The following is a 27,438-nucleotide window of genomic DNA, read 5'->3' on the forward strand; positions in this document are numbered from 1 at the left end:
CACTTCAAGGGACGACTGAAGAGTCCACATGTTTCTCTTTGCTTTGATGACATGAACCCGAGGTAATCGGTTAGACGCTGGCTTCGCTCCGTTAATTCTATGTTCACTGCTGCACCCAGGATTTCATGAAGGCAAATGTGTCAGAAACTAATTAAATTGTGGATGATGGCCTTGCTGTACCGGCTATAGATCCATCTCCATATGTAATTTGTACCGGTAAGTTCCACATTTCGTCCTTTCCCTGGGCTCGGTACGTCGTGGTGAATGGAAATTATCAGCAAAATCTTGTGCGTAGATTGCATAATCCTGCTCATGCATAGAGCTTTGATGCAGCTTGTCTGCCCCGCCAAACTTCTGTGTCTGCTTTTTGGTAACCTTGATACGATTTACAATTTCCGGTTATTAACTAACCATTCCTCGTTCTTAATCAAACATTTGGGAAGCCCCGTTTTACTGAGTGATTCTTCCTGTTCCAGACATTCTTTCGTTGAAAACCGCCTCCCTTGAACGCCATAGTAAGGATGTTCCATATACTGACTGGTATTTCCTGGTGGTATGAAGCCGGCTTCCCTACTAAATGCATATTACGACATTCTATTTAAGTTTCACTTCGATTTCACCTTATACAGTTGTTTGCTTTTTAGACATGAATTATTATATATTTTTATTAAAGCTATGCCGATTCTCTGCAGAGGGTGTTCTCATATTGAGAAGGAAATGAAAGCGAATGGAATTTTATCAAACCTTTCCTTATCAGCACATATTTCATTAAGTTTGCATTTTCTACATTCTAGATCATTTGGCTGTTGTGAAGTGCCAGAATTAACTATCCAAACAGATTTGACTCCAATGTCAGTGATATTTATAATACAGAAGAAAATATTCTCTTTGTTTTTCTCTCACGTTAGCTCTTGATCACGGCCACTGCCACGTGTAGCTGGTTCTATCAGGTTATCCAAGGGGCGAAACTAAGAAGGCAATATCTCTACAACGCCAAATTACAATAATATGAAGGCGCGTTCTCATTCCAAAGAATTTAAATTCCAGCAATACAAGATAAATCTGCGCAAGTTGGCACACATTCTGTTTCACACGGAAGTGTTTTATGCCATGCCCCGTCGAAAATCTCTCCCATGCATGTAGTCACGCCATCATCATCACACCTATCCGCGCAATGGCGATAATTCGCCATATTATAATGTGCGGTACAGCATGAAGCAGAGAAAAGGAACGCCAGTAAATCGAAGGCAAGCGTTCGTTTTTCTTGCGTCCCTTGTTCCTTCTTCGCTCTTTACCACACATTCTAAAATAGAAGACCAACTAGCCCAAACCATTATCACCCTTCTACAATAATTCGGCATTTTGTGCCCACCTGATGTTCAGGAAAAGTAGCAAGCTGCGCCCTAATTATTACGTAACTATTATAATTATTTAAAAGACGCAGCGGAGAGGCTCGGCCTCTCTGTCTTGACGCGGAAGCAGCCCTTTGCGCGCTAACGCGCGCCCTAATGACCACAATAAATTCATTTATTCATCCATGACCATATTTATACACTATTTATTTTATCATTGCGTAATTTTGCATGAAGGAATGCCCAGCAGCCTGGACATCCATAAGGGTAGAAAAGATGGTAGTGCATACCTGGATAATTTTTAGAAGATGGTCTCCGACAACCGTCTCATCTCGGTGGCGCCGCGGCAGCTCACAGCGTTTTCACACGTCCGTTCACCTTTGAACATGTGTGTAGGCGCTTGCATGCGATTTTACCGGAGCTATAACCACGCAGTACCATTACATGCGCACACACCTTGGCGTCGTATATACCTAGAATGCCTGGTAGCCTCCGGTGAGCTATTCACCCTGCGCTTTAGCACACACCTCGCGTGCATGCTATCGCTTTCTTTGCTTCTGCATTCGAGCGAAACTGTAAATAGTGAAAGAATACGGTACATACGTATACTCTTGTATTAGTTAATGTGCAACAAATCTGTCACTGCTTGTTAGAATACGTGTTTCAGTATTGTGTTATGACCAATTCTTTCGAAAGGAGAGTCAACGAGTCTTTTTTTTAGAAGAGAGTACGAACAGAAAAGGGACATTGTCTGACTTTTCGGCGTTCTCTTTCTTTTGGCGCTTTGCTCTATGAGTTAAGAGAAATAATTTTTTTAGCAACGAAGGAAATTAGCTTTGTTCAAGGTCCTGCAGGCCAAGAGAGCTTTGATCTCTCATGGAGTGGGGGTCTCCCACGACAGGACCGGGAGGTTGAGTTTCCTGGCGGCGGCGTGGACCTGCTGGATGGCCCAGAGCTGGGGAGAGAGTTCTTCGCTACGGATTGCTTCTTCAAACTTGCGCTTGTCCTGTTCGGAGTTTATGTGAGCTTGCGAGCACGGCCAGAGTAAATGATATACGTTAAGGGATCAGCCTGAGCAGTGTTATTTGTTTGCAGTACCGTTAATGCAGTGCAAATGTGCAATTACTAAACCAATAATGCATAGGAACGATGGCAACCACCAGTGACACATTTAGTACAAAGGCCTCCAGCGTTCGCAGTAGCTCGAGCGGAATCCTTGTGTCTCGTTAAATTCGCCATTGTTGAGCACGACGATGCTTGGCGAGTTCTTGCTGTATTGTGGCCACGCCTCGTTGTGGGGAAGTTCGGGAATCCTGTTGAGAGGACAAAATTTCATAAAATTTCTTGCACAGAAGCATCCATTGCCAAAAGAAAGGGAACCTATGTCCTTTAGAAATAGCAAATTGGAAACATACATTACGAGAAACCGAATATGTGCTTGATTGTGCAGAAGCAAGACCTCAATGGACGCAAGGACACAGGTACAACAGATAATATACTACGCTGTTTTTGTGACCTGGTGACATTGCACATGCTTTTTAATATTTTTTTCTGGTTTGAACTCGAACAGCCAGGAATATACTGCTTGTCAATATTTGTTTCAGCAAAGAAATAAAAGATGAATGTCAGTTCTTAGTATACGATCACTCCCACGGCTTCTTTATTAAGTATTAAATGATACCGCGCCCCCTTAGTATAACAATAGCAAACCAATAACCTGCAGCGAAGTGTGGTGGCTATCGCTGCAGACACGAGTCGTACCTTATTTGTGAAATAGAATGGCAGTCGTGCACGGAAGCTTGAAAAGGGTGATAGCGATAGGGTTAAAAAACGGGTGCAAATATGATAAAGCGGAAATTATCAATAAAATATGCCTAACTGTGTGCAGAAGCATTACCCAACACTACACCGAAGAGTGAACTAGTTTGATTTTATTATTAGGCAAGGGAAAGCGACTTCAACCGATAATAACAAGCTAACAGAAATGACGAGGGCACGAAGCAGAACGATGAGTAACAGCACTACAAAGGAACGCAAGCAAGGCGTGGGGAATTGGGCATGTGAATACACATGGGGGCAGTATTTGTAAACCTGAGAAGGTATTTCATCGGGCTACTGCTACAGTGCAGTGAAACTTACGGTACAAGCCAAACGTATGGTAGAAGTCCATCAGCACGTTTATTCTACAACCACGTTGTCGTTGCAGAATAACCTTAACTTCAGCTTTACCTGCGGCCCCCATTGTCTCATTATTAGATCACTTCGTTAGCTGGGGCTGATTAGCGCATCTCTTCGCAGTGATATTTGAACTTTCTCAAGTCGATTACGGCGGCATTGAATTCTTTACTCCAAGGCCATTGAGAATCTAAATATTTACCGGCTTTTACTGCCTTTCTGCTTTTGCCCACTTATACGAATCAATTTAGGAAAATGGAGATCTATGCCATTTTCATGTCTCCTCTAGCGTTTCGGGGGCGTTAGAGTTAGATATGGAAATGATAGAGCAGTAACGGCAAGTCGCGCAGTCCTACTCTTCCCGTAACTATTGCTAGTGACAAAGCTCTCATTGCCGAGGTGCGATTGGAACTTCCTTAAAAATCTCAGCTTCCAGTTCAAGGCGCAGGTGAGAAATTAAGTACACTTCCCTTTACTTCTGTTATTAGAAATCAAAAAGTAACATTGGAACCCTTCAGAACGATGGTTTGCACATTTTGAATGAGGCTTGTCAACTCTCGTTTACACAACCTAAGCGAAGAACTCTTATTACCTGACCACACGGACAGTGAGAATTATGTTATCATTGCTGTGCTCCTAGAGAATTCGTTTTTGAGCGCCTTGATTTCATTATTGCCCGTGGCGATTTCTCTGCGTGCCTTTTAATCACGTTTCGTCATTTTACATAAACGAAGCGAGGTGTATCGATGTTCAGCACGAGATACCTTGGACGATATTGCTCAGATACTTAATTTTTTTCATTGTTGTGGTATAGTATTCTCTGATATGTTTCTAGATTATGTTGTCAATAGTCTATAAATCGTGAGGTTACTCAATTATTATCCCTCTTTCTTCGTGAAATCTGATTCGCGGTTATGCTGAGAAACCATACGGTAATCTATAAAGGCCACTCACATTTGAGCTTTCAAAACATCTGCACAGCAGTGAAAGCGTATGTTAAACATACCGTGTTTGAATGTGCCACAGCCGTTATTCCTGACAGGTGGCCATATAAATTCCCGCCCTCCCTTTGCTCAAAGTAGATGTATGCGTTGTTTTCTGTGTTCTGTGAGAGGACAAGTGAGAGAATCGGCATTGGTATGCAATATTTAATGCTAATTATGCTTCGGTATCTGTCTCGTGGATTCGCATGCCCACTTCATTTATTATTTATTTATAGAATAGCTGCGCCACCGCGCAGGCACTGTCGCAGGGAGCACAAATAGAGAAAGATGCATGAAATTGTTCACAGAAATAAGTAAAGAATTCATAAAGCAAAGTAACATCAAGGTGGGAACATACAAGAAGTTAACATTTTCAAGCCAAACAGAACATTCAAACAAAGCTAAGAGTGTAATGAATTGTCACGTACAAAGGCTGGAATAAATATCCTGATTATCAGATACGGAAACACATTCCTGTGGTAACAAATTCTAGTCTGTCGCAGTTTGTGCTAGAAAGCGTCTGACTAAACGGCGCGTATTACAGGTGTATTCGTGCACCTTCTTTTAGTGGTCGAGTCGAGTCGAGACATAAGTGGTCTCCTACAGGTAGCTGCGGCTATCAGTGCCTATTTGATTATAGAAGATACGGTGGATGAATTTCAATCTTAATTTTTCTCTTCCGGTGATTAATGTTTCCCAGCCCAGCAATGCTTTTATTTCAGTGATACTCTCGAAAGAGTTTTAATTATTGGAGACGAAGCATGGAGCCTGATTTTAAAGTTTTTCTGTCCCTTGTTTCAAATAGTCTGGATATGGATCCCAAATCATAGAGGCACATACGAGGGTAGATCTGACGTGCAATAAATAAAGTGTTTCTTTGATATATTTGGACTTGATTTGAAATTTCTACGAATAAAAAGCAACTTTTCACTTGCCTTAGATAATGACTGCTGAATGTGCACGTCCAATTTAAATTTTGGCGTGAAGTGAACTCTAAGAGGTTTTTATTTGTGTTTTAATTTTTGTGCTGTGTTCGATGATCGAATTTTTTATCGAAAGAATGGATGTTATTACATCTATTATTTTTCAGTCTCATTCGCGGACGTAGACATCGATTTGACGTTTTATCAAGGTCCCTCTGCAAGATTGTTACATCGGATGGTGATTTTATTTCGCTGTGTAGGCAACAGTCGTCCGCAAATAATTTCAAGGGGGACCGTACGTCATCTACAATGTCATTATTATATATGAGAAACAGGGGCGTAGCCGGGGGGGGGGGCTTATGGGGCTTCAGCCCCCCCCCCCCCCCCGAAATTTTTTCGTGCTGTCCATGCATCGCCGACAAAAGCAACCCCCGGTGCCGGAAATCATTCTAGATTTTGTCTAGAGCGTCTTTTTCACGCTAGAAAAGACATTTCACCGGGAAAATTGCGATCTTGGGCTGAATTTCGCGGCAACACCCATGCACCGGGAGTCACATAACGCAAGCAGCCCCATCCGAGCAAAAAGTTTCAAGGATGTTTTCATGGCGAACGGGCTCACCGCGGCATCTCGCGGAGGCCGCGGAATCTACACTCTGTCATGGAATTTACGGAGCGCGTGGATATCAATTCCGAAACTTTATGTGTATAAAGTTCTCATAAACTTTTGATGTGAAAGGTGCATTGACATTTCCAAACGTGTGCTTTAGATTTTCAATCACGGAACTTTGTAAGTTTAATGCTCCCATAAATATTTGACGCCAAAGGTGCATTGACTTTTCCAAAGTCGCACATCGGGCCATGCAACGAGACAAGCCAAATCAACACGCTATCAGACAAGTTGACAGAGCCCGCAGCGAGGCCGGATGAGACGAAGCGTTCTGGTGGTTCATTCGTGCCGTCATGTCACATAAAAAAAAATATCAACATTTTTTTTCATCTGCGCCAAAGCATCCAGTGATGACACTAAAGCCAGCCAAGGCAACTACGTTCTTATTTATTTTTTCTACTTTGACTTTTAATCACGAGGACACATTCAGCCTCTTGAATTTTTTTGTTCTCGCTCCCCTACCCGCGCGCTGCCAGAGCCAGCCAGAGCGCATGCGTTTTTCTCGCGTTGACCCGACCATCGCGCGGCGCACTTCGGTGGGCGTTCGGTTTTCTCTGGCCGAGTGCATTTTCGCCCGGCAGAGCTTTGGACGCTATCTAGCTAGCCGACGAGAAAAAGAAACAATGGTCGCTAGCCACCATCACTGTGGGGACTCGACGGATTGCAGCGCGTTCGCTTGAGCGCAACCTCTCCAGAAAGTCTTGTCTCGCAGGTATAGGATACCGAGCAGTATGCGCATGGTTCTTGGAGGACCAAGCTTCTCGTGTTTTCTTCAATATTCCTTTAATAGCCATATTAGTTGCCCAAAGTAGGCATTCGATTGTGACCAATATACCTTGCGTTTTTTTTTTTTGTTCATTGCGGTGCCCCCGCTCCACAAAAGAAAAAAAGAAGCGTTGTGGTAGTGCAGCGAATTGTCGCATGGTGAAAGTGGTATTTTGTTACTTCTTTTGTGGAAAGTAGTGGGCCATGGGACGCTTCAGCTGCCGGATACTCTTATTATATTATTGCGACAGCAACTATATGGACGCTCTATGCGCATTCCTGCCGTCGCCGTCGCCCTCATATTCCGCATAAAGTCCAAGTGCGATAACATCGTGACCCCGCGCCGCATGCTGTATGTGCGAGTGAAAGCGTGTGGGGGGTGGGGGGGGGCCGACGATAGTGGCTCAGTCTTGTCTGCGCAAGGGAGAAAAGTGAGGAGCAAGCACGCCGCCTTCCGTCGCGCGCGATACATCGGGGGGAGTGGATGGAATGGGGGCGCGTATTTTCATCCGCTAGCAGCTACAACGGGGCGTGCCACTTTTGACGGAGCTCGACGTTTCTGCGCAGGCGTGAGTAAGAGCGGGCGCGAGAGAGAAAATCTGGGGGCTTTTGCTCCTTGAATATATGACTCAGCCTAGGCACTACGGAGGAGGTTTCTTAGATTGCGTTGTATTCGTTTGTCCCCTGACATGCCGGCATTGCGGAGTTCGGTCGAGTTGGTTTATACGCTCCGCCGCTGGCTGCCCGCGCGGTGAGGCAGTGGGCGCGGACGCCGCTTGGTGATCGCTGTGTCTGAAGGGACAATGTTCTGACTGGTGTTTTATAAGTCACGGGTCGAATTTTTCGTCGCGACGATAGATCGGATTTTTTTTACAAGCACTGCTCCAGGAGGGCACATGTAACCGGCAAACGGAGGCCTCAGGAGAGCACCTGAGGTTATATTAAAGCAGGCGGCGCAGGATCTCCGGGGCACCCAAGCGGTAGCGGGGGGATCAAAGCTGGAAGCCGGGCGGCCCGTGGGTTGGGGCCGCAGAGGCCGAAGCGTGCCTGGGGGTGTTCGCATAAAACATTGGCTGTCCGCGATAGCGGGCAGCCGATCTTATACTCCCCTGGCACGCGCAGGCCTCTGCGAGCCCCAACCCACGGACCAGTCCGGCTTCTAGCTTTGATATCCCCGTTGCCGCTTTGGTGTCCTGGAGGCGCCGCCAATAATGCGAAATAATGACACGTTGTTTTCATTAGTAAAAACATGATCCATTAAATATGATTGCGTCGAGCTGCCAACTTGCGATGCTAAGTTCAGCACAACCGCGCCCCGCGACTTCTGCCGGCACGGCGCGCCTAGGGACAAGCGCATACACCGCGCCCCAAGGGACTCCTCCGTAGTACCTAGGCAGAGTCGTATTTTCAAGAATCAAAACTCCCCACATTTCCTCTCTCGCACCCGCTCTCACTCGCGCATGCGCGCATACGTCCGTCGTCTCTGCAAGTTCCACGCCCCGTTGTACCTACGAGCAGTTGGAAATACGCAATGGGGGCAGGATCTAGGATTCTGTGAATCTGTGATTGCGCAACATGTTTATTTGCCTTGTTTGACGCATTATATACCGTTACTTTTTCTTAGATACGTAGATTTAGTGGAGACTTACTTATACGTATGTTTAAGTGTCGTGTTGCGAGATTTTGTGTATACGTGCAGTGAACTTCGTTTCGAGTGGCACTTCTTTGCCCTTTATCAAGCTGTATCTTCGCATTTGTATATTCCATTGTATATTCGCAATTCTAATGTACGAAGGCGAGTCAAATTAAAGTGAGCCTACCCACCCCGCGCAATTATGGTTCTATTCATTATCTGCAAGGCCTGCGCGTAGCACACAGGCATCTCTCATTAACAAAAGTAACCCGCAGGTGTGAGGATAAATGTTCTTTAGTGCTCTCATACACTAGGTTGATCATGGTTGCGTGCCGTAATGAACTCTCCAGAAGTTGAGCAGCGTGGTGCCGTCAGGTTTTTGACAGCTGAAGGTGTTTACCAAAAAGAAATTAGTCGCCGTATGGCTGCCGTGTACATGGAACATTGTATTTCATTGGCCAGTGTGAAGCGTTGGAATAAACGGTTCAAAGAAGACGTGAAAGTTGCAAAAGCGATCCCAGACCGGACCAAAGCCATCGTGCACCCCTAACAATATTTCAAAGGTTGATGAGCTGATGAGACAAGAACGGAGGATAAGCATCGATAAACTGGCAGAGTGTGTGAACATCAGTCACGGTTTGGTTCACGCCATAATTCATGAACATCTCGGTTATCGGCTCTTGTGTGCGCAATGGAGGCGCAAGATTTTGAACCACCGCCAGAATAAGGAGAAGATCGGCGCTGCCTTTACTCATCTGATCCGGTATCACAATAAAGGTGACGATTTCTTGTCTGCAATTGTGATTGGAGACGAACCATCATGTCACTACTACGAGCCTGAAACACGACGGCAAAGCTTACAATGGAAACATTCAAATTCACCTCCCCCAAAGAAAGCAAAGGCAGTCATTTCCGCCAGAAAGGTGCTGTTGACTTTTATTTTTCGATCGTCAGGGGCCATTACTGATAGAATTTGCTAAATCTTGAGAGACTATCAATTGATTCCGATATTGTGAAACGCCGGATCGGCTGCGTGTCGCAATCAAGAACAAACTACGTGGAAAATTGACGAATGGGGTCATCTTGTTCCACGACAATGCCCGTCCCCACGTCGCTGATGTGGTTAATACAAAACTGGCAAAGTTCAAGCTGGAAACGCTGCAACATCCGCCACACAGCTCAGACCTGTCGCCTTTACATTTTTCGTATCAGCGGCATGCACTGCTTTGCTGGCTTCGAACTGATGTAGTTCTAAAGTTCGTGTTATACATTCTTTACTTATTAAATAGACAAAATACATGGAAGCATTGACATCAGTTATGTTGGGCAGAATGTTTGGCACATACGAGCTTATTCTTTTATGAAAAAATACATAGTTTACTTGTATTGACAGTGCTTAGCGTTCAACAATTCGTTTGCAGTATCTTTGGCAATGGCAATGCAGTTATTATTCGTGTATTTGATCCCTAGGCAAATTGTTTAAGAGGAAGCTTTAGGTCGGGCCCAACTCCGACGCGGGCTATACGGATACATGTAAAACGCAGAAACGATTTTCTGAGATAACTCCTGAATAGATTTTAATGAAATTTGTTGCATTTGGGAGAGTAAGTTAAATTCTAGTGTCTGTTGGAAGCGGAATTTCGATTTAGGGCCTGAACTCTGTTTAAAATATGTTTAAAAATTCCAAAGCTCAAAAAAAAAAAAAAAATAGGAGCTCGAACTTTACAAATTAATAGCTCTGCATCAAGAACAGATATCGCGGTTCTGTAAACGGCATCCATTACACCATTCAAAGAGGACAAATTCTATATGTCAATTTGTATCTTACGTGAATAGGTTATGTTATGTACAAGGATTCTGCAAAAGCCGTATTTCCATAACACTTAATTTTTTGAGTCTCATGTGTAACATATCAATTTTGTCCGCTGTAGATGTACTATTATGTGCAATTCACAGCATTGTGATATCAATTTTCATTGCTGATTTACAGAGTTGTAAACTTAATTGCTTCGTTTTCTGAAAATTTTCGAATTTTGCCACTTTTCAATAAAATATTGACGACCTAAATAGAAAATTCGAAACACAGTGACTAGAATTTAGGTTTTTTTTTTAAATGCAACAAACCTCGTCAAATTTGGTGCAGTGGTTGCCGAGAAAAACGAATTCTCCTGCTACATGTATTTGGATAGGAGCATCCGACCTAATGTAAGGAGGAGGCCCACCTGCAACGTGAGCCCCCCCCGAACGAAATTTCTGGCTACGCCACTGATGAGAAATAATAGTAGCCGCAGAACGCTGCCCTGGGGCACTCATGAAGGTATGGTTATGTGTGAGGAACTACACACATAAATGACCACGCACTGTTTAAAACCATTTAGATAATTACACATCCAGGTTTTATTGTTTATGTTCAAAGACGTTAACCTAATAATCATCAAGTGATGAGATGCTGTGTCAAACGCTTTTTGTTCCATCTGTACTGAAGGCACTGGGCAGTGGGCATGGTGCTATGGAATGAGAAGACGACTAGGTGTGCTTGCTTCCCCGTTTTCGAGATAGCACCGACTGTTTGAAGCCTACCGCTGCAACCTAGAGCTAGTGCTGCTAGGCGAACACCCCCGTTGCACTTGGTGGAGGTGCGGGGTTTCTCTTCAACATCCTGGAACTCCGCAGTCGGACACTACCACCAGCTGTTACAATGGATGAACCGGGACCGTTCCAGGCTGCTGCTCCCGTGCCCCCGACCATCGTCTGCTCTGGTGTTATCCGCCAGCGCGATCCGGCTATATTTAGCGGCACAGACGACCAGGACGTGGAAGAGTGGCTCGCCGAATATGACCGTGTAAGCGCCTATAATAAGTGGGACGACCACGCCAAGCTCACAAATGTCGTATTTTACTTGACTGACGTGGCCAACCTATGGTTCCGCAATCATGAAGCCGATTTTACCACCTGGTCGGCTTTCACGGCAACTTTGGCTGAGGTCTTCGGCCGTGCCGCAGTTCGCCGGCTTCGCGCTGAGCAGCGCTTGCGTGGTCGAGCTCAACGCCAGGACGAGACCTTCACCAGTTATACTGAAGACGTGCTCTCGCTCTGCAAGCGCGTCAACTCATCCATGGATGAAGCAGACAAGATCAAGCACGTCATGAAAGGCATCGATGAGCATGCCTCCCAGATGCTCGTCGCGAAGAGTCCCCGTACTATTGCCGAGGTCATACAGCTTTGCCAGCAGTACGACGAGCTGCGCAAGCAACGTGCATCAACACGCGCTGCTCAGCAGGACACTGCGGATCTATCCTCGTTGGACTTCGGTCGCGACGCTGCCGACATCTCTGCTTTAATGCCGGAGATAAAGCAGTTCATCCGCCAGGAAGTCGCACGCCAACTCGCTCTGGCGAATAGCGCACCCGAGCCGTCGACAACCCTGGCTCCTTCGCTTCGTCACGTCATTCAGACGCAAGTTGCCGCGGCGCTGCCAACCATCCTTGGGCCGGGCGTCCGCAGTCGTTCACCGTATCGACACCGGCCAACAAACACCATTGCGCCAGCGTCCGTATCGTGTGTCGGCCGCTGAACGCCGTGTCATCGACCAGCACGTTGACGACATGCTGGAGCGTGGCATCATCCAGCCCTCTAACAGTCCCTGGGCATCTCCGGTTGTCCTTGTTAAAAAAAAGACGGCTCCATTCGGTTCTGCGCCGACTATCGCCGCCTTAACCGAATAACGCGCAAAGATGTCTATCCTCTGCCGCGCATCGACGATGCCTTGGACAGTGTGCAGGGAGCGGAATTCTTTTCCTCGCTGGATCTACGCTCCGGGTATTGGCAAGTGCCAATGGCAGAGGCCGATCGCCAAAAGACAGCCTTTGTAACTCCTGATGGGCTATATGAATTCACCGTCAAGCCGTTCGGCCTCTGCAACGCGCCTGCCACTTTCGAGCGAATGATGGATATCATTCTTCGAGGGCTGAAGTGGAAAACGTGCCTCTGTTATTTGGATGACATTGTGGTTTTTACCACCGACTTTGCGACGCACCTCAGCCGCCTCGAGCAAGTCCTTGCGTGCCTCTCCACTGCAGGACTGCAACTAAATTTGAAGAAATGCCACTTCGGCGCTCGCACGCTTACTATTCTCGGTCATGTAGTTTCCAAAGACGGTATCCTCCCGGACCCCACGAAACTTAGCGCCGTAACCGAGTTCCCTAAACCAACCACCATGAAAGAGCTCCGCAGTTTCATCGGCTTCTGCTCATATTTTCGGCGCTTCATCCGTAACTTCGCCCCCTTGACGCAGCTTCTCACCGGCAGTTCTGACCTATCAGCCTGGTCCCCGGCATGCGACGACGCATTCCAAGAACTGCGACGCGTTCTCACCTCTCCTCCAGTACTGCGACACTTCGATCCCTCTGCACCAACTGAGATCCATACGGACGCTAGCGGTGTCGGGCACGGCGCTGTTCTTGCACAACGCAAGGATGGCTTCGAAGAGTACGTCGTCGCGTATGCCAGCCGCACCCTTACCAAAGCGGAGGCGAACTACTCGGTTACTGAAAAGGAATGTCTGGCCATCATTTGGGCAATCGGAAAATGTCGTCCTTATGTGTACGGGCGTCCATTTGACATCGTGACCGACCATCATGCCCTATGCTGGTTATCTTCATTGAAAGATCCAACTGGTCGGCTCGCCCGTTGGGCATTGCGCCTACAAGAGTACGACATCCGTGTTGTTTATCGCTCCGGCCAAAAACATTCAGACGCAGACGCTCTATCGAGGTCACCCCTGCCCTCCGGTCCTGTCCACTCGTCTATTTCCACACATGGACCCTTCGCCCTCAACATTACCGATATGCCATCAGAGCAGCGCAAGGACCCATGGATCTCTTCGCTTACTGACTTCCTCTCTAGCCAGTCGCCAGCGCCAATTTCTCGGACGCTCCGTCGTCCAGCCGCGCACTTCATCATTCGGGATAACCTGCTGTACCGCCGCAACTACAATTCGAGCGGTCGCAAGTGGTTGCTTGTTATACCCCGACACCTGCGCCCTGACATCTGCGCCACGTTCCACGACGATCCCCAATGCGGCCACGCTGGTGTCTTAAAGACATACTCTCGCATCCAGCTTCGGTACTACTGGCGCGGTATGTACCGCTTCGTTCGCCAGTACGTCCGGTCCTGCCTCATATGCCAACGACGCAAGACGCCACCTCAACATGCCACCGGCCCCTTGCAACCTTTACCATGCCCCGCGCGCGCGTTCGACCGTGTCGGTATTGACCTGTACGGTCCGCTTCCTAACACTCCAAGTGGCAACCGCTGGGTTATTGTCGCTATCGGCCACCTCCCGCGGTACGCCGAAACTTCAGCCCTAGCATCTGCCACAGCAAAAGACGTCGCCAGTGTAATCCTTCGAAACCTGATTTAACGCCATGGAGCACCTAGAGAATTACTGAGCGACCGCGGTCGCGTTTTTCTTTCCGACGTCATTGCAGCATTGCTAAAGGAGTGTCGCATCATTCACCGCACCACCACGGCATATCATCCTCAAACTAATGGGATGACAGAGCGTTTCAACCGCACCCTTGGCGACATGTTGGCGATGTATGCTTCATCTGACCACTCGAATTGGGATGGCATTCTGCCTTTCGTCACCTACGCTTATAATACCGCCACGCAAAGCACCACTGGGTTCTCCCCTTTCTTTCTCCTTTACGGACATGAACCTTCATGCACTATGGACACGATTCTGCCTTACCGACCAGATGCTTCGGAGTGCACGACTGTTTCTAGAGCGGCTGCTTCCACCGAAGAATGTCGCCAGCTCGCTCGTTCTTTGACATCCCAGGACCAGTGGCGCCAAAAGCATCTCCATGATTCATCTACTGCGCCTACGTGCTTTGCTCCTGGCTCGCTGGTCTGGTTGTGGGTGGCCTCTACTCCTCCAGGCCTTTCCTCTAAGCTGCTCTCCAAGTACCACGGTCCTTATCGGGTACTGAAAAAAACATCCGCGGTCAACTACCTCATCGAGCCAACGGAAGCGCCTTCCGACCAGCGTCGTCGCGGCCAGGAAATTGTGCACGTCTCCCGGCTCAAGCAGTGCCATGACCCTTCTGTGTTTTCGTGCCCTTAGGTCGCCAGGATGGCTACTCTTTCGGTGGGGAGTGATTCTTCTGAAGGCACTGGGCAGTGGGCATGGTGCTAGTGAATGAGAAGAAGACGACGAGGTGTGCTTGCTTCCCCGTTTTCGAGATAGCACCGACCTGTTTGAAGCCTACCGCTGCAACCTAGAGCTAGTGCTGCTGGGCGAACACCCCCGTTGCACATCAAAGAATGTGAATCTTCCTCTTTGTTCTTACCAAGGCAGTTGCCAATAAAGTGTTGGAATTCAACTAATTGTGTGTTGCATGAGTAACCGCTACAAAGACCAGGCTGTGAGGCAGTATAAAGTTAATATCATCTAGGTATTTAAATAAATGACTATAAGGGAAGCGCTCCAAAACCTTGCAGTATAGTTAAGTTGAAGATATGGGCCTGTAATTTTCCGCCAGTTTCTCGGCTCCTGATTTCAAGATGGGATTGACAGGCGCGATTTCGCAGTCCTGTGAAACCAACCCAGCCTCGTACGAGATTTGCAATATAGTAGAGAGATATTGTGCTATAACGCCATGACATTTCTTTAGAATATAAGATTACAGTCTATCCAGACCAATACAATTAGAGGCGTCCAATTCCTGCAATAGACAATCGATACCACGTACGCTGATGTTTATTTCAGGCATGCAGTGGTCAAAGGCATAGTTAGCGAAAAGGGATGTGTACGTGTCACTCAGTTGTCCCTCCAGAAACACCGATTTAAAATAGAAATAAACAATGAAACCTTTTCAGAGTCTGTCGTTATAGAAACAGAATTTGATTTTAGGGCGGGAACTGAAATGTCAGCGGTTTTACTTATATTATATTTCCAGAAAACGTTACGGGTTGATTATTCAGGTCTGTGTTTATTCGCACGAAATATAATTGCTTTGCTTTCTAGATTACCAGTTTGAATGTCCAGTTTGCATTCTTTATGTGTTGCCGGTTGAGTGAAGCGTTATTATTACAACATTTTTGTACGCGCTTCTAGCTTTCCTGATTAGTGTACGCACTTTAACATTAACCGCAGTTTATTGTTGACAGCGAGGCCGTACATGGCTAGCCGGTTCGTAAGCCCGTCCGTCTGTCGGTTGTCAGGACGCCAAAAACTCCTCTGGTACAACCCCAAGCGGATGCGCGAAAAAAGACAGAGAGAGAGGCGCGCGATTAGCTAACACCACCAATATAACACAAGGCCTGTTTACTCCGATCTATCTCCTTCACGCTACCTGGCCCAAAATTTCCACTGACAACGCTTGCGTGATGAAAGCGGTGACGTCAAAATGACTGTTGCCGACTTGCGAGCATCTCCATTAGGTTCTATGGCAGTCGGGCCAAGTAACATGACGTTATGGATCGGCGTGGAAAAGCCTTGTGCTATCTAGGTGGCGCTGGATTAACTGCGCCAGTAGTGAGGTCGTTGTTTTCCGTCACAGCTGAGCGTGCGCAGAGCAGCACTTTTTCTCAGGCAACGAAATGCGTAGGCCCCGCGTCAAACGTAGCAACGCCGCGAGCAGGACTGGGAACGAGCCCGTCTGCGACGTTCCAATGCTGCAGCCGAAGCACAAGAACAGACCCGTGCAGCAAAGTGCAACTAGCAACTCCGTACCCAGGATACGCTAGCCTACCAAGCAGTCGTTGAATGAACCGTCGGGATTAACCCAGTGATAAACACCGGGGCTCCACGTTTCAGCTTCGCTGGTTAACCAACTGTACCGAGAGCTTGGGCGGTGATTTTTTTTTACTTTGGGTATATTTCTAGCACAAGGAAGTTAATTATCAGAAAAAATTACTGCTGAGCCCATTTACTCTGTGCTGTGTAAATATGAGAAAAGCAACGCACCCGTTTTCGCCGAAGCTGGCCAACATTCGCACGAAGGCCACAGCCATGCGACCATCTGGAGAATCAGGATTTGCGGCGTAGGGGTGACCAAACGCGAAGGCCACATCGGTTCCATGGGGCGCTCCCATCCATCCAGGCAGTGGAAGCGTCGCCGCCTTGTGGGCGAAAACATACGTGAAAACTTTGTTGTCCTTTTCGCTGTGCTTTTCCGCGAAAAACTGCAGGGGACAGTTGAACAATCTGCCCGACATGTAGTCGATGTATTGGCGTCTCAGTGCGTTTTTATCGTCCTTTGGTGCTTCCTCGGTGTACGTTTCTATTATATCCGGTATGTCATCTTTAAGCAGTCGCCATAATGCGCGGCGGAGATATTTGACAAGCTCCTCTGGTGAAGTCGCTTGAAGGTCTTCCTCCAAAAGCTCGGGGACCAACGGGAACAGCAGCAACGCAGCTCCTTCGTCCGAAGTTACGCCAGCTAAGACGTCCACAGATGAGAAGAAACCGCGCTTCAGGGCCACTAATGGATTTCGGGGAAGGAACTCGTTGTGATACGTAGGCGCAAATGGGGCCACCTTCGGTGCTGCTACCTCCAGGGCAGCCTTGACGAGCTCATCGGCGGACTTGTTTCTCATGCAGTCTACTATTTCTTCTGCATTCGATGACAGCTCGGTGGTTCCACCGTTAGAACAGGCGACAAGGTTAGCGACCCTGTTTGCCTTCATCATGCTTTCCGGAACTGTGTCCCACGTGTCTAGGTTGTACATTGTGCCGCTCATCAAGACTGCCCTATTGAAGAGGCCTTGGCTTAAAGGCGACATGATTTGCGCGTGTATGCTGATTGAGCCGGAGCTCTCACCGAACAACGTCACTCTCTCAGGGTCACCTCCAAAGTGGGCGATGTTCCGCTGCACCCACTTCAGGGCCATGTTCTGATCCAAGAGGCCAACATTACCTGGCGCCTCAGGCGAGTTCGCGTTCATGAAGCCCAGGATGCCAAGACGGTAATTCATGGAGACGACGACTACATCGCGCAGCGCGGCGAGCACGACTCCGCTAGTGTTCGCCATATTCGCGCTGCCGAACGTGAATGCTCCTCCGTGGATCCACACAAGTACAGGACGACGCGAGCCCGGATTAGTCGCGACCTCTGGGACCCATACGTTCAGCTGGAGGCAGTCTTCTGTAAAGCTCAGGTTGCCCAGTGTGATTCCGTCCAAGAGCACCTGGATTTGCAATCCATATGTAAAAAAGACAAGAAATAAAGCCAGTCAGTTCATTGGCTGGCGCTAGGGTAAGGCGTATCTATTCACTGTAGTGCTCACCATTTCTCGAGCATAATGGTAAGCTTGCCATTCCCTCTTCTGCTCCTACGTTATTCTGGTTAACCTCCCGGCCTTCTGCTTTCATCCCCCCCCCCCCCGTGCGGCTTGGTAAATTGAGATATTTGCACCAAACAGCCATATTTGTCCAACATATATATATGTATATATATATATATATATATATATATATATATATATTCTGCCGGCGTTTACCACTTGTATGTATGTTCTTACTTAGGTGAACGAGAAAAGGGTAAAGTTACGTTCTTCGTACCTTTGAAGTTTAGGTATTTATGTCTTCCTCATTCATGCTTATGCTGCAAGTCCAAGAATCGACATGTATTTTCATTCGGGGAGCAGAGAGGTTGTCAAGCATACCCTAGCTTTTTTTCTCTTGAGAGAGAACGTAGTGGCTGTAAGGCGATTGCAGGCGAACACCTCCCCCAACCTCCACTTTTTAGATGTCCTCCACTCTACATCCTACTGTCCCCGTTGTCCGGTCTGCGGGGTCACCCATACGTTATTTCATGTGAGATTGGTCCGCTAACATCTGCCCCCTGGGCACAGAGCTTACGACAACTATATGCTTACCCTAGATAGTTGGGAGGCTTTGCTAAGAAAGGCAAACCCACAGGTTGTGCAAGCTTGGTCGCCAGGCCCATTACAGTGGTGCACTAAGGGCTTCAAAATTAAATCTTACGACGACAACATAGTTCTCTCTCTCTATCTCCTCAATCAAACCCGATAGTAAACGATGTATTTATTATCAATGTTGACCACAGTATTCTGTTGCGAGGTGGCTAGTCGTTATTTTACTGCCTATTATATTTTTATTTAGTTTAAGCTGCTTTGAAGGATGAAAATAAAGCGGAGAAAGCTATGCACGGTACGACATACGTTCTGACACCATTTAGGTGGGGGCGGCACACTTTTTTTTTTTTAAAGGAACCTTTCTTTGCCTCTTGTCCATGGTTTGGAGATATTAGCCATTTCCTCGCCTTGCAAACAAGAGCTTCGGCTACTTGTTATGCCCGTCGGAGCATGTGCTCCTGGCTATGTACCACGAGGCCCGCACTCGAATGTGAAACATTGATCTCTGGGTATCCGGCCCTTCTTGGCCAGTCTACTAGAATAGGTGTGTGCCGCTATGACAAACGGAATCGAAGGCTGAAATGCACTTACATGTGTGCCACGCTTCTCAGTGCATATGCTTCTCGTTAACATTGTACCATCAACAAGCAACTCGCATGGCCTTTTTCTTCGTAAGACAGAAAGCCAACAGCTACTACTGGCGACGAGATCGTCCGCGTTCCTTCATCTATAGCTGCCACTTCATTCATTCAAACAAACTTGGCGTCATATAGTTTCCATCATTGCGCTGCACCATCGCTACCTTCCGTTTATGTGTTATGCTTACTTTGCGACATTTACGCCCAGGCTGATTGCGATTGTTGCGTACTTGCCGCTGAATGCAACAGTAATGTGAACAAACTAGTTGCGCTTTTTCCCTTTACGCTTACAATCCGTGCGAACGATCCGTACGTAGCGCACGCAGTCTGAACGCGGCCTCCATGTGTCTGTTTCGTTCTTTACTTCACCTTAAGTGCGCTGTCCAAGAACGTGCTGTCAAGGTCGTGTGCCTTCCATCCTCTATTCGCGATCACGCAAGTCAAGCAATGGCACTCATGTGATTCTCACCTGAGAACAGGCTGTGTTTCCAGCGGTTGCGTCTACGGTGCCTTTCCAAGGTCTTTTGGGAAGTGGAGGCCGAAAGCGGAGCTTTCCCACAGGCGGCTCGGCGAACGGAATGCCCAAGTACTCTTCGACAGTCTTGTTCAGGACACGGATAACCTTGCCGCGAACCGTGCCTTCCGTGGTCTGCCTCTCGACGAATGCATCGTCGGCCGTGGCAGTGAGCACGATGGCCAGAAAAAGGCCTGACAGGAGTGCTGCACTGGTCGCCATTGCTCTGGTCGCCGAAGATTTGGCCTAGGGTGAAAACGTCAACACAGAAAAACTTTGAACCACGTATACCACGTATGCCGTATTTACTCATTGAATGCTAGAACTGCTTTCTGCTGAAAATTTGTGCAAATTTTAGGGATGCGATAATGCTGCGCAGAAGGTTTCTCAGATAACGTAGTATGTGTTAAATATAAAAATCATAAATGAGGTGGCTGTAAATGGAACTCGCACGCAAGCCATTGTCCGCTAAAAAGTATTCTTTACACTTACTTTAGTAATAAAAGCAGTGGTTCTACACAACTAGTTATTGGGAAGACCCTTTAAGACACTGGCTGAACCTAGAATCAATGAACGAATTAATAAAGGGACCTTGGATCGACTAATTAATGTCGATGCCATTACTGTAGGCATCGCCACTGTCGCCATCCTGTAGCTTGACACGAATCGTGTAGATTCCATCTCGCCCTATGGCGAAGCGACAGGAAGAAATGCTAAGCCGAAGTTATCTACCCTCGTGCTGGTACCGGAGTTCACGAAATGGTGGAAACGTCACCCCTTGTTAGGTTTGGATTGCGTTGTGATTGTGCGCACCGATAGCCCACATAGAGCTCAACAGGTGGTGCTGGCCAAGCGTGTGCTATAATTATTACCGGCGGGCAAAAGCTGACGAAAGTCGCTGCAGCAATTTTCGACGGTGCGATATTTACTCGAAGTTTAACAATCTTTTGAAGGGCGACAGAGGAGCAAGACGGAGGGCATTATGCGAGTAAATAGGTTAGGCATGAACATTATTTGCACAGTATGTTCAGCTATTTCGGTACCACACAAATGAAGCGCAGAGTGCTGAAATATAAATGTGCTAAAGTGATAGGCGGCCGGGGCATTGCGCCATTTGTCACGTCACCTGAATCAAGTAGGGAGCACTTCATTCTGTATGACGAGGAAGGCCGCGTACACCGCAACTCCAATAAATATGCTTATTCGCAATGCGTATTTGCAGCCACGTCGGCTCAAATCGCCGAGAAGTTGAAGTTATCCAACACGACAGCCTTCCACTAATACAAACTCAATGTTTGTATTAGCACCCCGTCTGCCCAAAGCACTTTTTGCAGCACGATAGCGGAATAACGTAGACCACTCCCACCGAACATGCCAGGAGGTGTCCCGTGTGTTTCACGCGGCACATGGTCATGGACGCCTGTTAAGATCTATGGATGCGATCGTAAATGTCGTTTAAAGAGTTTGCAGCTAAAGATATGACTTCAACACCATATATTCATGGCTGTCTTTTTTAACCCACGTCCCATCTGATGTATGGTTCAACGTACCATTGTGGCCTGCCTTGCCACCCATATGTACACGGAGGATCATACTATTACGATATGCTCAAGCGATGCTCAAGAAATGAGCCGCCGCGAGAACGACGACGAAGTTGGTCGGTGCGCTTGGCGCGAGCGAGTGTCAGCCTGGCTGCCTGGCTCCAGTGTAAATAGCCTGTAAATAGCCTCTTCTGTCTGTGTCTTTCCACACGCAACATTCTGGTGGAGGTCAGCGATCCCCGTCCTCACCACGGAACTCAGAAGTGGTCGGCACACCGAGCTCGTCACCATGCCTCCCGGTGACGCGCCCACCTCTGCAACGGCTTCGGCATGTCCCACTGCTCCAATCGTCACGGTCGCCCCACATCGCGACCCAGGTGTGTTCTCCGGCCGGGAGGGCCAGGATGTTGACGACTGGATCAAACTTTATGAACACGCCAGTGCTAATAACAGGTGGGACCCAACGATTATGCTCGCCAACGTCATCTTTTATCTCGGCGGCACCCCACGTGTGTGGCACCAAACGCATGACGACGAGATAACCAGTTGGGACAATTTCAAAGAGAAGCTACGGGAACTGTTCGGCGACCCCATTGGGCGCAAGGCTGCCGCGAGAAAGGCTCTTGCGTCTCGTGTACAGTCATCTACGGAGCCGTACGTTTCCTACATCCTCGACGTCTTAGCTTTATGCCGCAAAGCTGACGATGGTATGTCCGAAGCCGATAAAGTGTCACATATTCTAAAAGGCATCGCCGACGACGCTTTCAATTTGCTTGTTTTCGGCAACGTCTCGACTATCGACGCGATCATCAAAGAATGCCGTCGCCTTGAGCAAGCTAAGAGCCGCCGTATTACACACCACATCACACGGCTACCCAACACTGCTGCTACGTCGACATGTGAGGGTCGACCACGTCAGATCACCACCTCTGACGACGTTCGCCACCTGTTCGCCAGCTTTCTCCACGACGCCTCCCGATCCGCCAGCAACCACCATTGCGATGATCCAGGCCGTCGTCCGACAGGAATTTCAGAACATGGGTCTGAACTCTGTGTGTTCCACGTCTCAACCCAACGTTTCCCGGTTCTCTAGCGGCCCTCTTCGTCCTCGGCAGTCTTTTTCCGCCACATCTCGCCGCAACCCGTCCGATTGGCGTACCCCTGATCACCGGCCGATCTGCTTCCACTGCTGTCGCATCGGCCACGTCGCTCGTCACTGCCGCAACCGATGGCCACCAACTCCTCAGGCATACACCGCCGCTTATTCCCGCACCGTTGGACCTTCCGTTCCCTATACCGGCCGCCATGAATCCACTGCCGCTGATGCTCCTGCTCCGAACCTTCGGTACAGCCGCTCGCCCTCACCTCGACGCCATCAGTCTCGTTCGCCCCAACCCCGTCGCTTCTCTTCGCCGCCTATCGCCTCCCGGATCCAGCCGGAAAACTAGGCACTGCAGCTTCTGGAGGTGAAGCTGCATTATCGACCCTGCCCTCAAATCCTCTGCTCACGTTACCCACGAACCGAAACCTTCTTGACGTTGACGTTGACGGCTATCCTGTCACGGCACTCATCGATACAGGAGCACATCTTTCAATTATGAGTGCTGCCTTCCGACGACGACTCAAAAAGCTCCTCACCCCAGCGTCGGCCCGCGTCGTACTCGTTGCGGATGGCGGTACTGTGCCTATCATCGGCATGTGTACAGCACGCGTCAGCATCGCCGGCCGCCACACTCCTGTCCTCTTCACCGTAATTGCTCATTGCCCCCACGACCTCATTTTCGGCCTCGATTTTCTCTCCGCACATTCTGCTCTTATTGACTGCTCTTCCGGTACCCTTCGCCTTGAGTTGCCGATGCTCGCAGAACCTTCTGACGCACCCCACTGCCGCTTACGTCCCACCGGTTTTCTTCGCCTGCAGCCAAAGTCAATAGCCTACATTGAACTGTTGTCTTTCCCACCAGTTCCTGATGGCGAGTACCTCGTCACTCCTCTGCCCGACATTCCAATAAGGTATGACGTTACAGTGCCTCACAGTATACTTAATATTACTGGGAACCACACTCGAATGCCTGTCTGTAACTTTGGATTGGCAAAGCAAATTCTACCGCAAGGTATTTGCCTTGCCACCGTTGATTGTCTCGACGACCAATACGTGGCAGCGTTATCGGCCGATGATTCTCGCGAGCTTAGCAGGCCCCTCGCGCCAGCCTCGGGTGCCGATCCCAATATAAAGAAAATGGTTGCAACGGACCTGTCCTCGGCGCAGGCTGAAGAGCTTTGCCAAGTATTATCGTCCTACCGAGATATTTTCGACATCGACGATCGCCCTTTAGGCCAGACGCTCGCGGTCAAGCATCGTATTCTTACTGGCGATGCTACGCCTATTCACCGACGACCGTATCGAGTTTCTGCGTCGGAACGCCGAGTAATTCAAGATGAAGTGAACAAAATGCTCGATAAAAACATCATTGAGCCTTCTTCCAGTCCCTGGGCGTCACCTGTGGTGTTGGTTAAGAAGAAGGACGGCACGTGGCAATTCTGTGTTGATTACCGTCACCTGAACAGCATTACAAAAAAGGACGTCTACCCGCTCCCACGTATAGACGACGCCCTTGACTGCCTGCACGGTTCCAGCTATTTCTCGTCTATTGATCTTCGTTCGGGATACTGGCAGATTACTGTTGACAATATGGACCGCGAAAAAACCGCGTTCATCACACCTGACGGCCTATACCAATTTAAAGTAATGCCGTTTGGATTATGCAACGCCCCTGCCACCTTCGAGCGTATGATGGACTCCTTGCTCCAAGGTTTCAAATGGTCCACATGCCTCTGCTACCTGGACGACGTCATCGTCTTCTCGCCAACGTTCGACACTCACCTTGAACGTCTCACAACTATACTTGTATGTATTTCGAAAGGCGAAGCTGCAACTTAACTCGTCCAAATGTCGTTTTGGCCACCGGCAAATTACTCTTCTTGGCCATATCGTTGATGCTTCCGGAGTACAGCCTGATCCCGACAAAACTCGCGCTGTCAGAGAGTTTCCGGTTCCGAAGACAGCCGCAGACGTTCGAAGTTTTGTAGGGCTATGCTCGTACTTTCGTCGTTTTATTCAAGATTTTGCGGCAATTGCTAGACCCCTCACTAATCTTTTGAAGAAAGGCGTACAATTCTCGTGGGGTACTGCAGAAGCCGCCGCCTTCTCTCGTCTCGTTACTCTTCTCTCCTCACCACCCATTCTCGCCCACTTCGACCCTGATGCCCCTACAGAATTGCGTACAGATGCCAGCGGTCATGGCGTAGGTGCCGTCTTAGCCCAGCGTCAGCGTGGCCAGGATCGCGTAATTGCTTATGCGAGCCGCCTGCTCACACCATCGGAACGCAACTATTCCATTACGGAACGAGAATGCCTTGCTGTAGTCTGGGCGGTTGCGAAGTTCCGTCCTTACCTTTACGGTCGCCCTTTTTCCGTAGTAACTGACCATCATGCTCTCTGCTGGCTCTCTTCGCTAAAAGATCCTACAGGTCAGCTTGGTCGCTGGGCTTTGAGGCTACAAGAATTTTCATATTCCGTGGTGTACAAGAGTGGCCGCCTGCACCAAGACGCTGACAGCTTGTCGCGTTACCCTGTTGACGACTCTGACTCCTCTAATATTGCCAGTGCTCCTTGCGTATTCTCTGTATCACAGCTGCTTCATTTCGCCGACGAGCAACGCCGTGACGCCTACATCAGAGCACTCATCGACCGTTTTGAGCACTCTCCGGCCGATGCTACTCTACGCCTCTTCGTCCTCCGCGACGGTACTCTGTACCGTCGTAACCTTCATCCGGACGGCTCTGAGTTCCTACTTGTAATACCTAAACACCTCCGCTCCATCGTTATAGAAGAGCTCCACGACGCACCAACGGCAGGACATCTCGGCGTATCTCGAACCTATGACCGTGTACGTCGCCGTTTTTTCTGGCCTGGTCTTGCCCGTTCCGTATGACGTTACGTCGCCGCTTGTGAAGTTTGCCAACGACGCAAGAAGCCTTCCCAGCTCCCCGCTGGTTACCTGCAGCCGCTCGACATTCCTGCCGAGCCCTTTCATCGTGTCGGCTTAGACCTTGTCTGCCCATTTCCGGAATCTACATCAGGAAACAAGTGGGTTGCAGTCGCGGTGGACTACGCGACTCGCTACGCCGTAACCCGTGCTCTTCCGACCAGTTGCGCAACTGATGTTGCGGACTTCCTCCTACGTGATATTATTTTGATGCATGGTGCTCCGCGTCAATTGCCTACAGACCGTGGCCGTACGTTTTTGGCCAAAGTCATCGACGACATCATGCGTGCCTGCTCAATACGTCACAAATTTACCACCTCCTACCATCCCCAAACGAACGGCCTCACTGAGCGCTTGAACCGCACCCTTACAGACATGCTATCCAAATACGTTTCCGACGACCACCGTGACTGGGACCTGGCTCTACCTTACATTACCTTTGCATATAACTCTTCCCGTCTCGAAACTGCTGGCTTTTCCCCGTTTTACCTCTTGTATGGCCGCGAACCAACGCTACCACTGGACACTGTGCTTCCGTCCGCCACAGCTTCAACTAGCGCTTATGCCCGTGATGCAATCGCCCATGCTGACCACGCTCGCCAACTTGCGCGCAGTCGTCTACAAGTGTCTCAAGACAAGCAGAAGCAACGCTACGACCTCCGTCACCGTGATGTCCATTTTGTGCCCGGCAGCCTCGTGTTGCTTTGGTCACCTTCGCGTAAAGTTGGCCTATGTGAAAAACTCCTTTCTTGTTACACAGGCCCATATCGCGTGCTCCGCAAAGTGACCGATGTCACCCATGAAATCGTTTTAGCCACGCCCACTACGTCCTACGCTGTGACAACCAGGGACATCGTCCACGTCGCCCGACTCAAGCCCTACAACTCTCCACGCGCCTTGGATATTTAACAGCACCGTGACGGTGCTTTTGCCGCCGGGGGGTAGTATTACGATATGCTCAAGCGATGCTCAAGAAATGAGCCGCCGCGAGAACGACGACGAAGTTGGTCGGTGCGCTTGGCGCGAGCGAGTGTCAGCCTGGCTGCCTGGCTCCAGTGTAAATAGCCTGTAAATAGCCTTTTCTGTCTGTGTCTTTCCACACGCAACAATACTTATGGGCTCGGATGCTGGCTATGTGGATGCGCGAACCAAGAACTTGGCAACGCAAGCGTGCAGGGCGTCGAGAGGGAGCAACCTACACCATATGGGTTCCTTTTTACATTCAATCGACACTCTCGGGTGGTCGACCATTTCAGTTTTCATGGTATTTCTTTCACATTGCGGATTTCCCTAGAGCTGATTTCGCTACAATGAGGGAACCTACACATTAAAATCTTAGCGACCAATGTATGTGTTGGCCTCCTCGACCTGGACGCAAAAAGAACGACCTCTCCTTTATCTGCGGTGCGCCAATCGGCCCGAACACTGCGGGTTTTTTACCGTACTGCACAGGTATAATTCCATAGGACCTAGAGGTCGTCGGTTTGGACGCACATACCAAGGACAAAACAGTTGCCGGGGCGAGTTCGTCGTGCGAATTACTTTCGCTCTATCCTTTCTTATCGCGCACTGCTCACGTCCAGAGGGTCCAGTGAAAATGTACGCGGAGCGGAGCTCGTAAAACTGGCGAAAAGCGAGAATCAAAACAATTACGATGTATCTGCTTTTTCCAGCGGAAATTCTCAAAGCGGGCCCACTTTCCTGGCATTTTATCTTAACTGTAATAATTTTAATGGCAAAATATTCACAAATTTCTATCCTGGAGACACATAATCACACGATTCGTCTTTTGAAACATTTAATTTTCCATGCGTGCACGTGGCTTGGATATAGGTAAGAAAAAGAAGGCAATATGTGGAGAAAAGTGAATAGCATCATTATAAAATGCGGCTCGTGGACACAAAACAATTTGATCGTCTCAACTCCCGGAGTTCAAGAAGGGATGCGTCCGGCACATATGCATGTTCGGCGGCATTTACCTCGTCCTCTAATATCGACTCCGGGACCCGAGCGGCTATCCAAAACAAAACAACTCCAGACAAGTACAATCTGCGGTGCGCTTATGGTAGGCGGGATTCCTGCGACACTTTGTGTGCTTCACCAACACGCACCATCGCTGGCTCGAAGAGGAAAGCTCACGTGCGACGGAAGAGCGTCGAGTAAAAGAGAGAAAGGGCTGTAATCGCCCCTGCCGTCGAGGGTGCGTGCTCGTGCCAGGGTCACGGGTATCATTTCGACGCCAATGCTCCGCCCCTCTTCATGAAACGCGTGTACACTCACGAACGTGCTCGCTTGTGCGTCATGGGTAAAAAA

At 48.7% G+C, this 27,438-nt stretch overlaps 1 protein-coding gene across 2 annotated transcripts in view; it reads right to left on the reverse strand.

Moving 5' to 3' along the window:
* Positions 1-27,208, reverse strand: part of LOC126519174 (acetylcholinesterase-like) — a 53,467-nt gene extending 26,259 nt beyond the window's left edge. The window contains exons 1-4 of one of the 2 annotated variants that reach the window (XM_050168788.2): positions 27,105-27,205; positions 19,491-19,781; positions 16,471-17,693; positions 1,545-2,665 (exon numbers count right to left, since the gene is read on the reverse strand). In XM_050168788.2, the coding sequence (XP_050024745.1) occupies positions 2,524-2,665; positions 16,471-17,693; positions 19,491-19,757 (1,632 nt within the window). In that variant the 5' untranslated portion in view covers positions 19,758-19,781; positions 27,105-27,205 and the 3' untranslated portion in view covers positions 1,545-2,523. Of the gene's footprint in view, positions 1-1,544; positions 2,666-16,470; positions 17,694-19,490; positions 19,782-27,104 lie in introns of those variants that run through there. The other variant, XM_055065303.1, reaches the window with a different exon arrangement.
* Between the last annotated feature and the right edge of the window lie 230 nt (positions 27,209-27,438).

This window comes from Dermacentor andersoni, chromosome 10 (genome assembly GCF_023375885.2).
Source record: "Dermacentor andersoni chromosome 10, qqDerAnde1_hic_scaffold, whole genome shotgun sequence".
NCBI lineage: Eukaryota > Metazoa > Arthropoda > Arachnida > Ixodida > Ixodidae > Dermacentor > Dermacentor andersoni.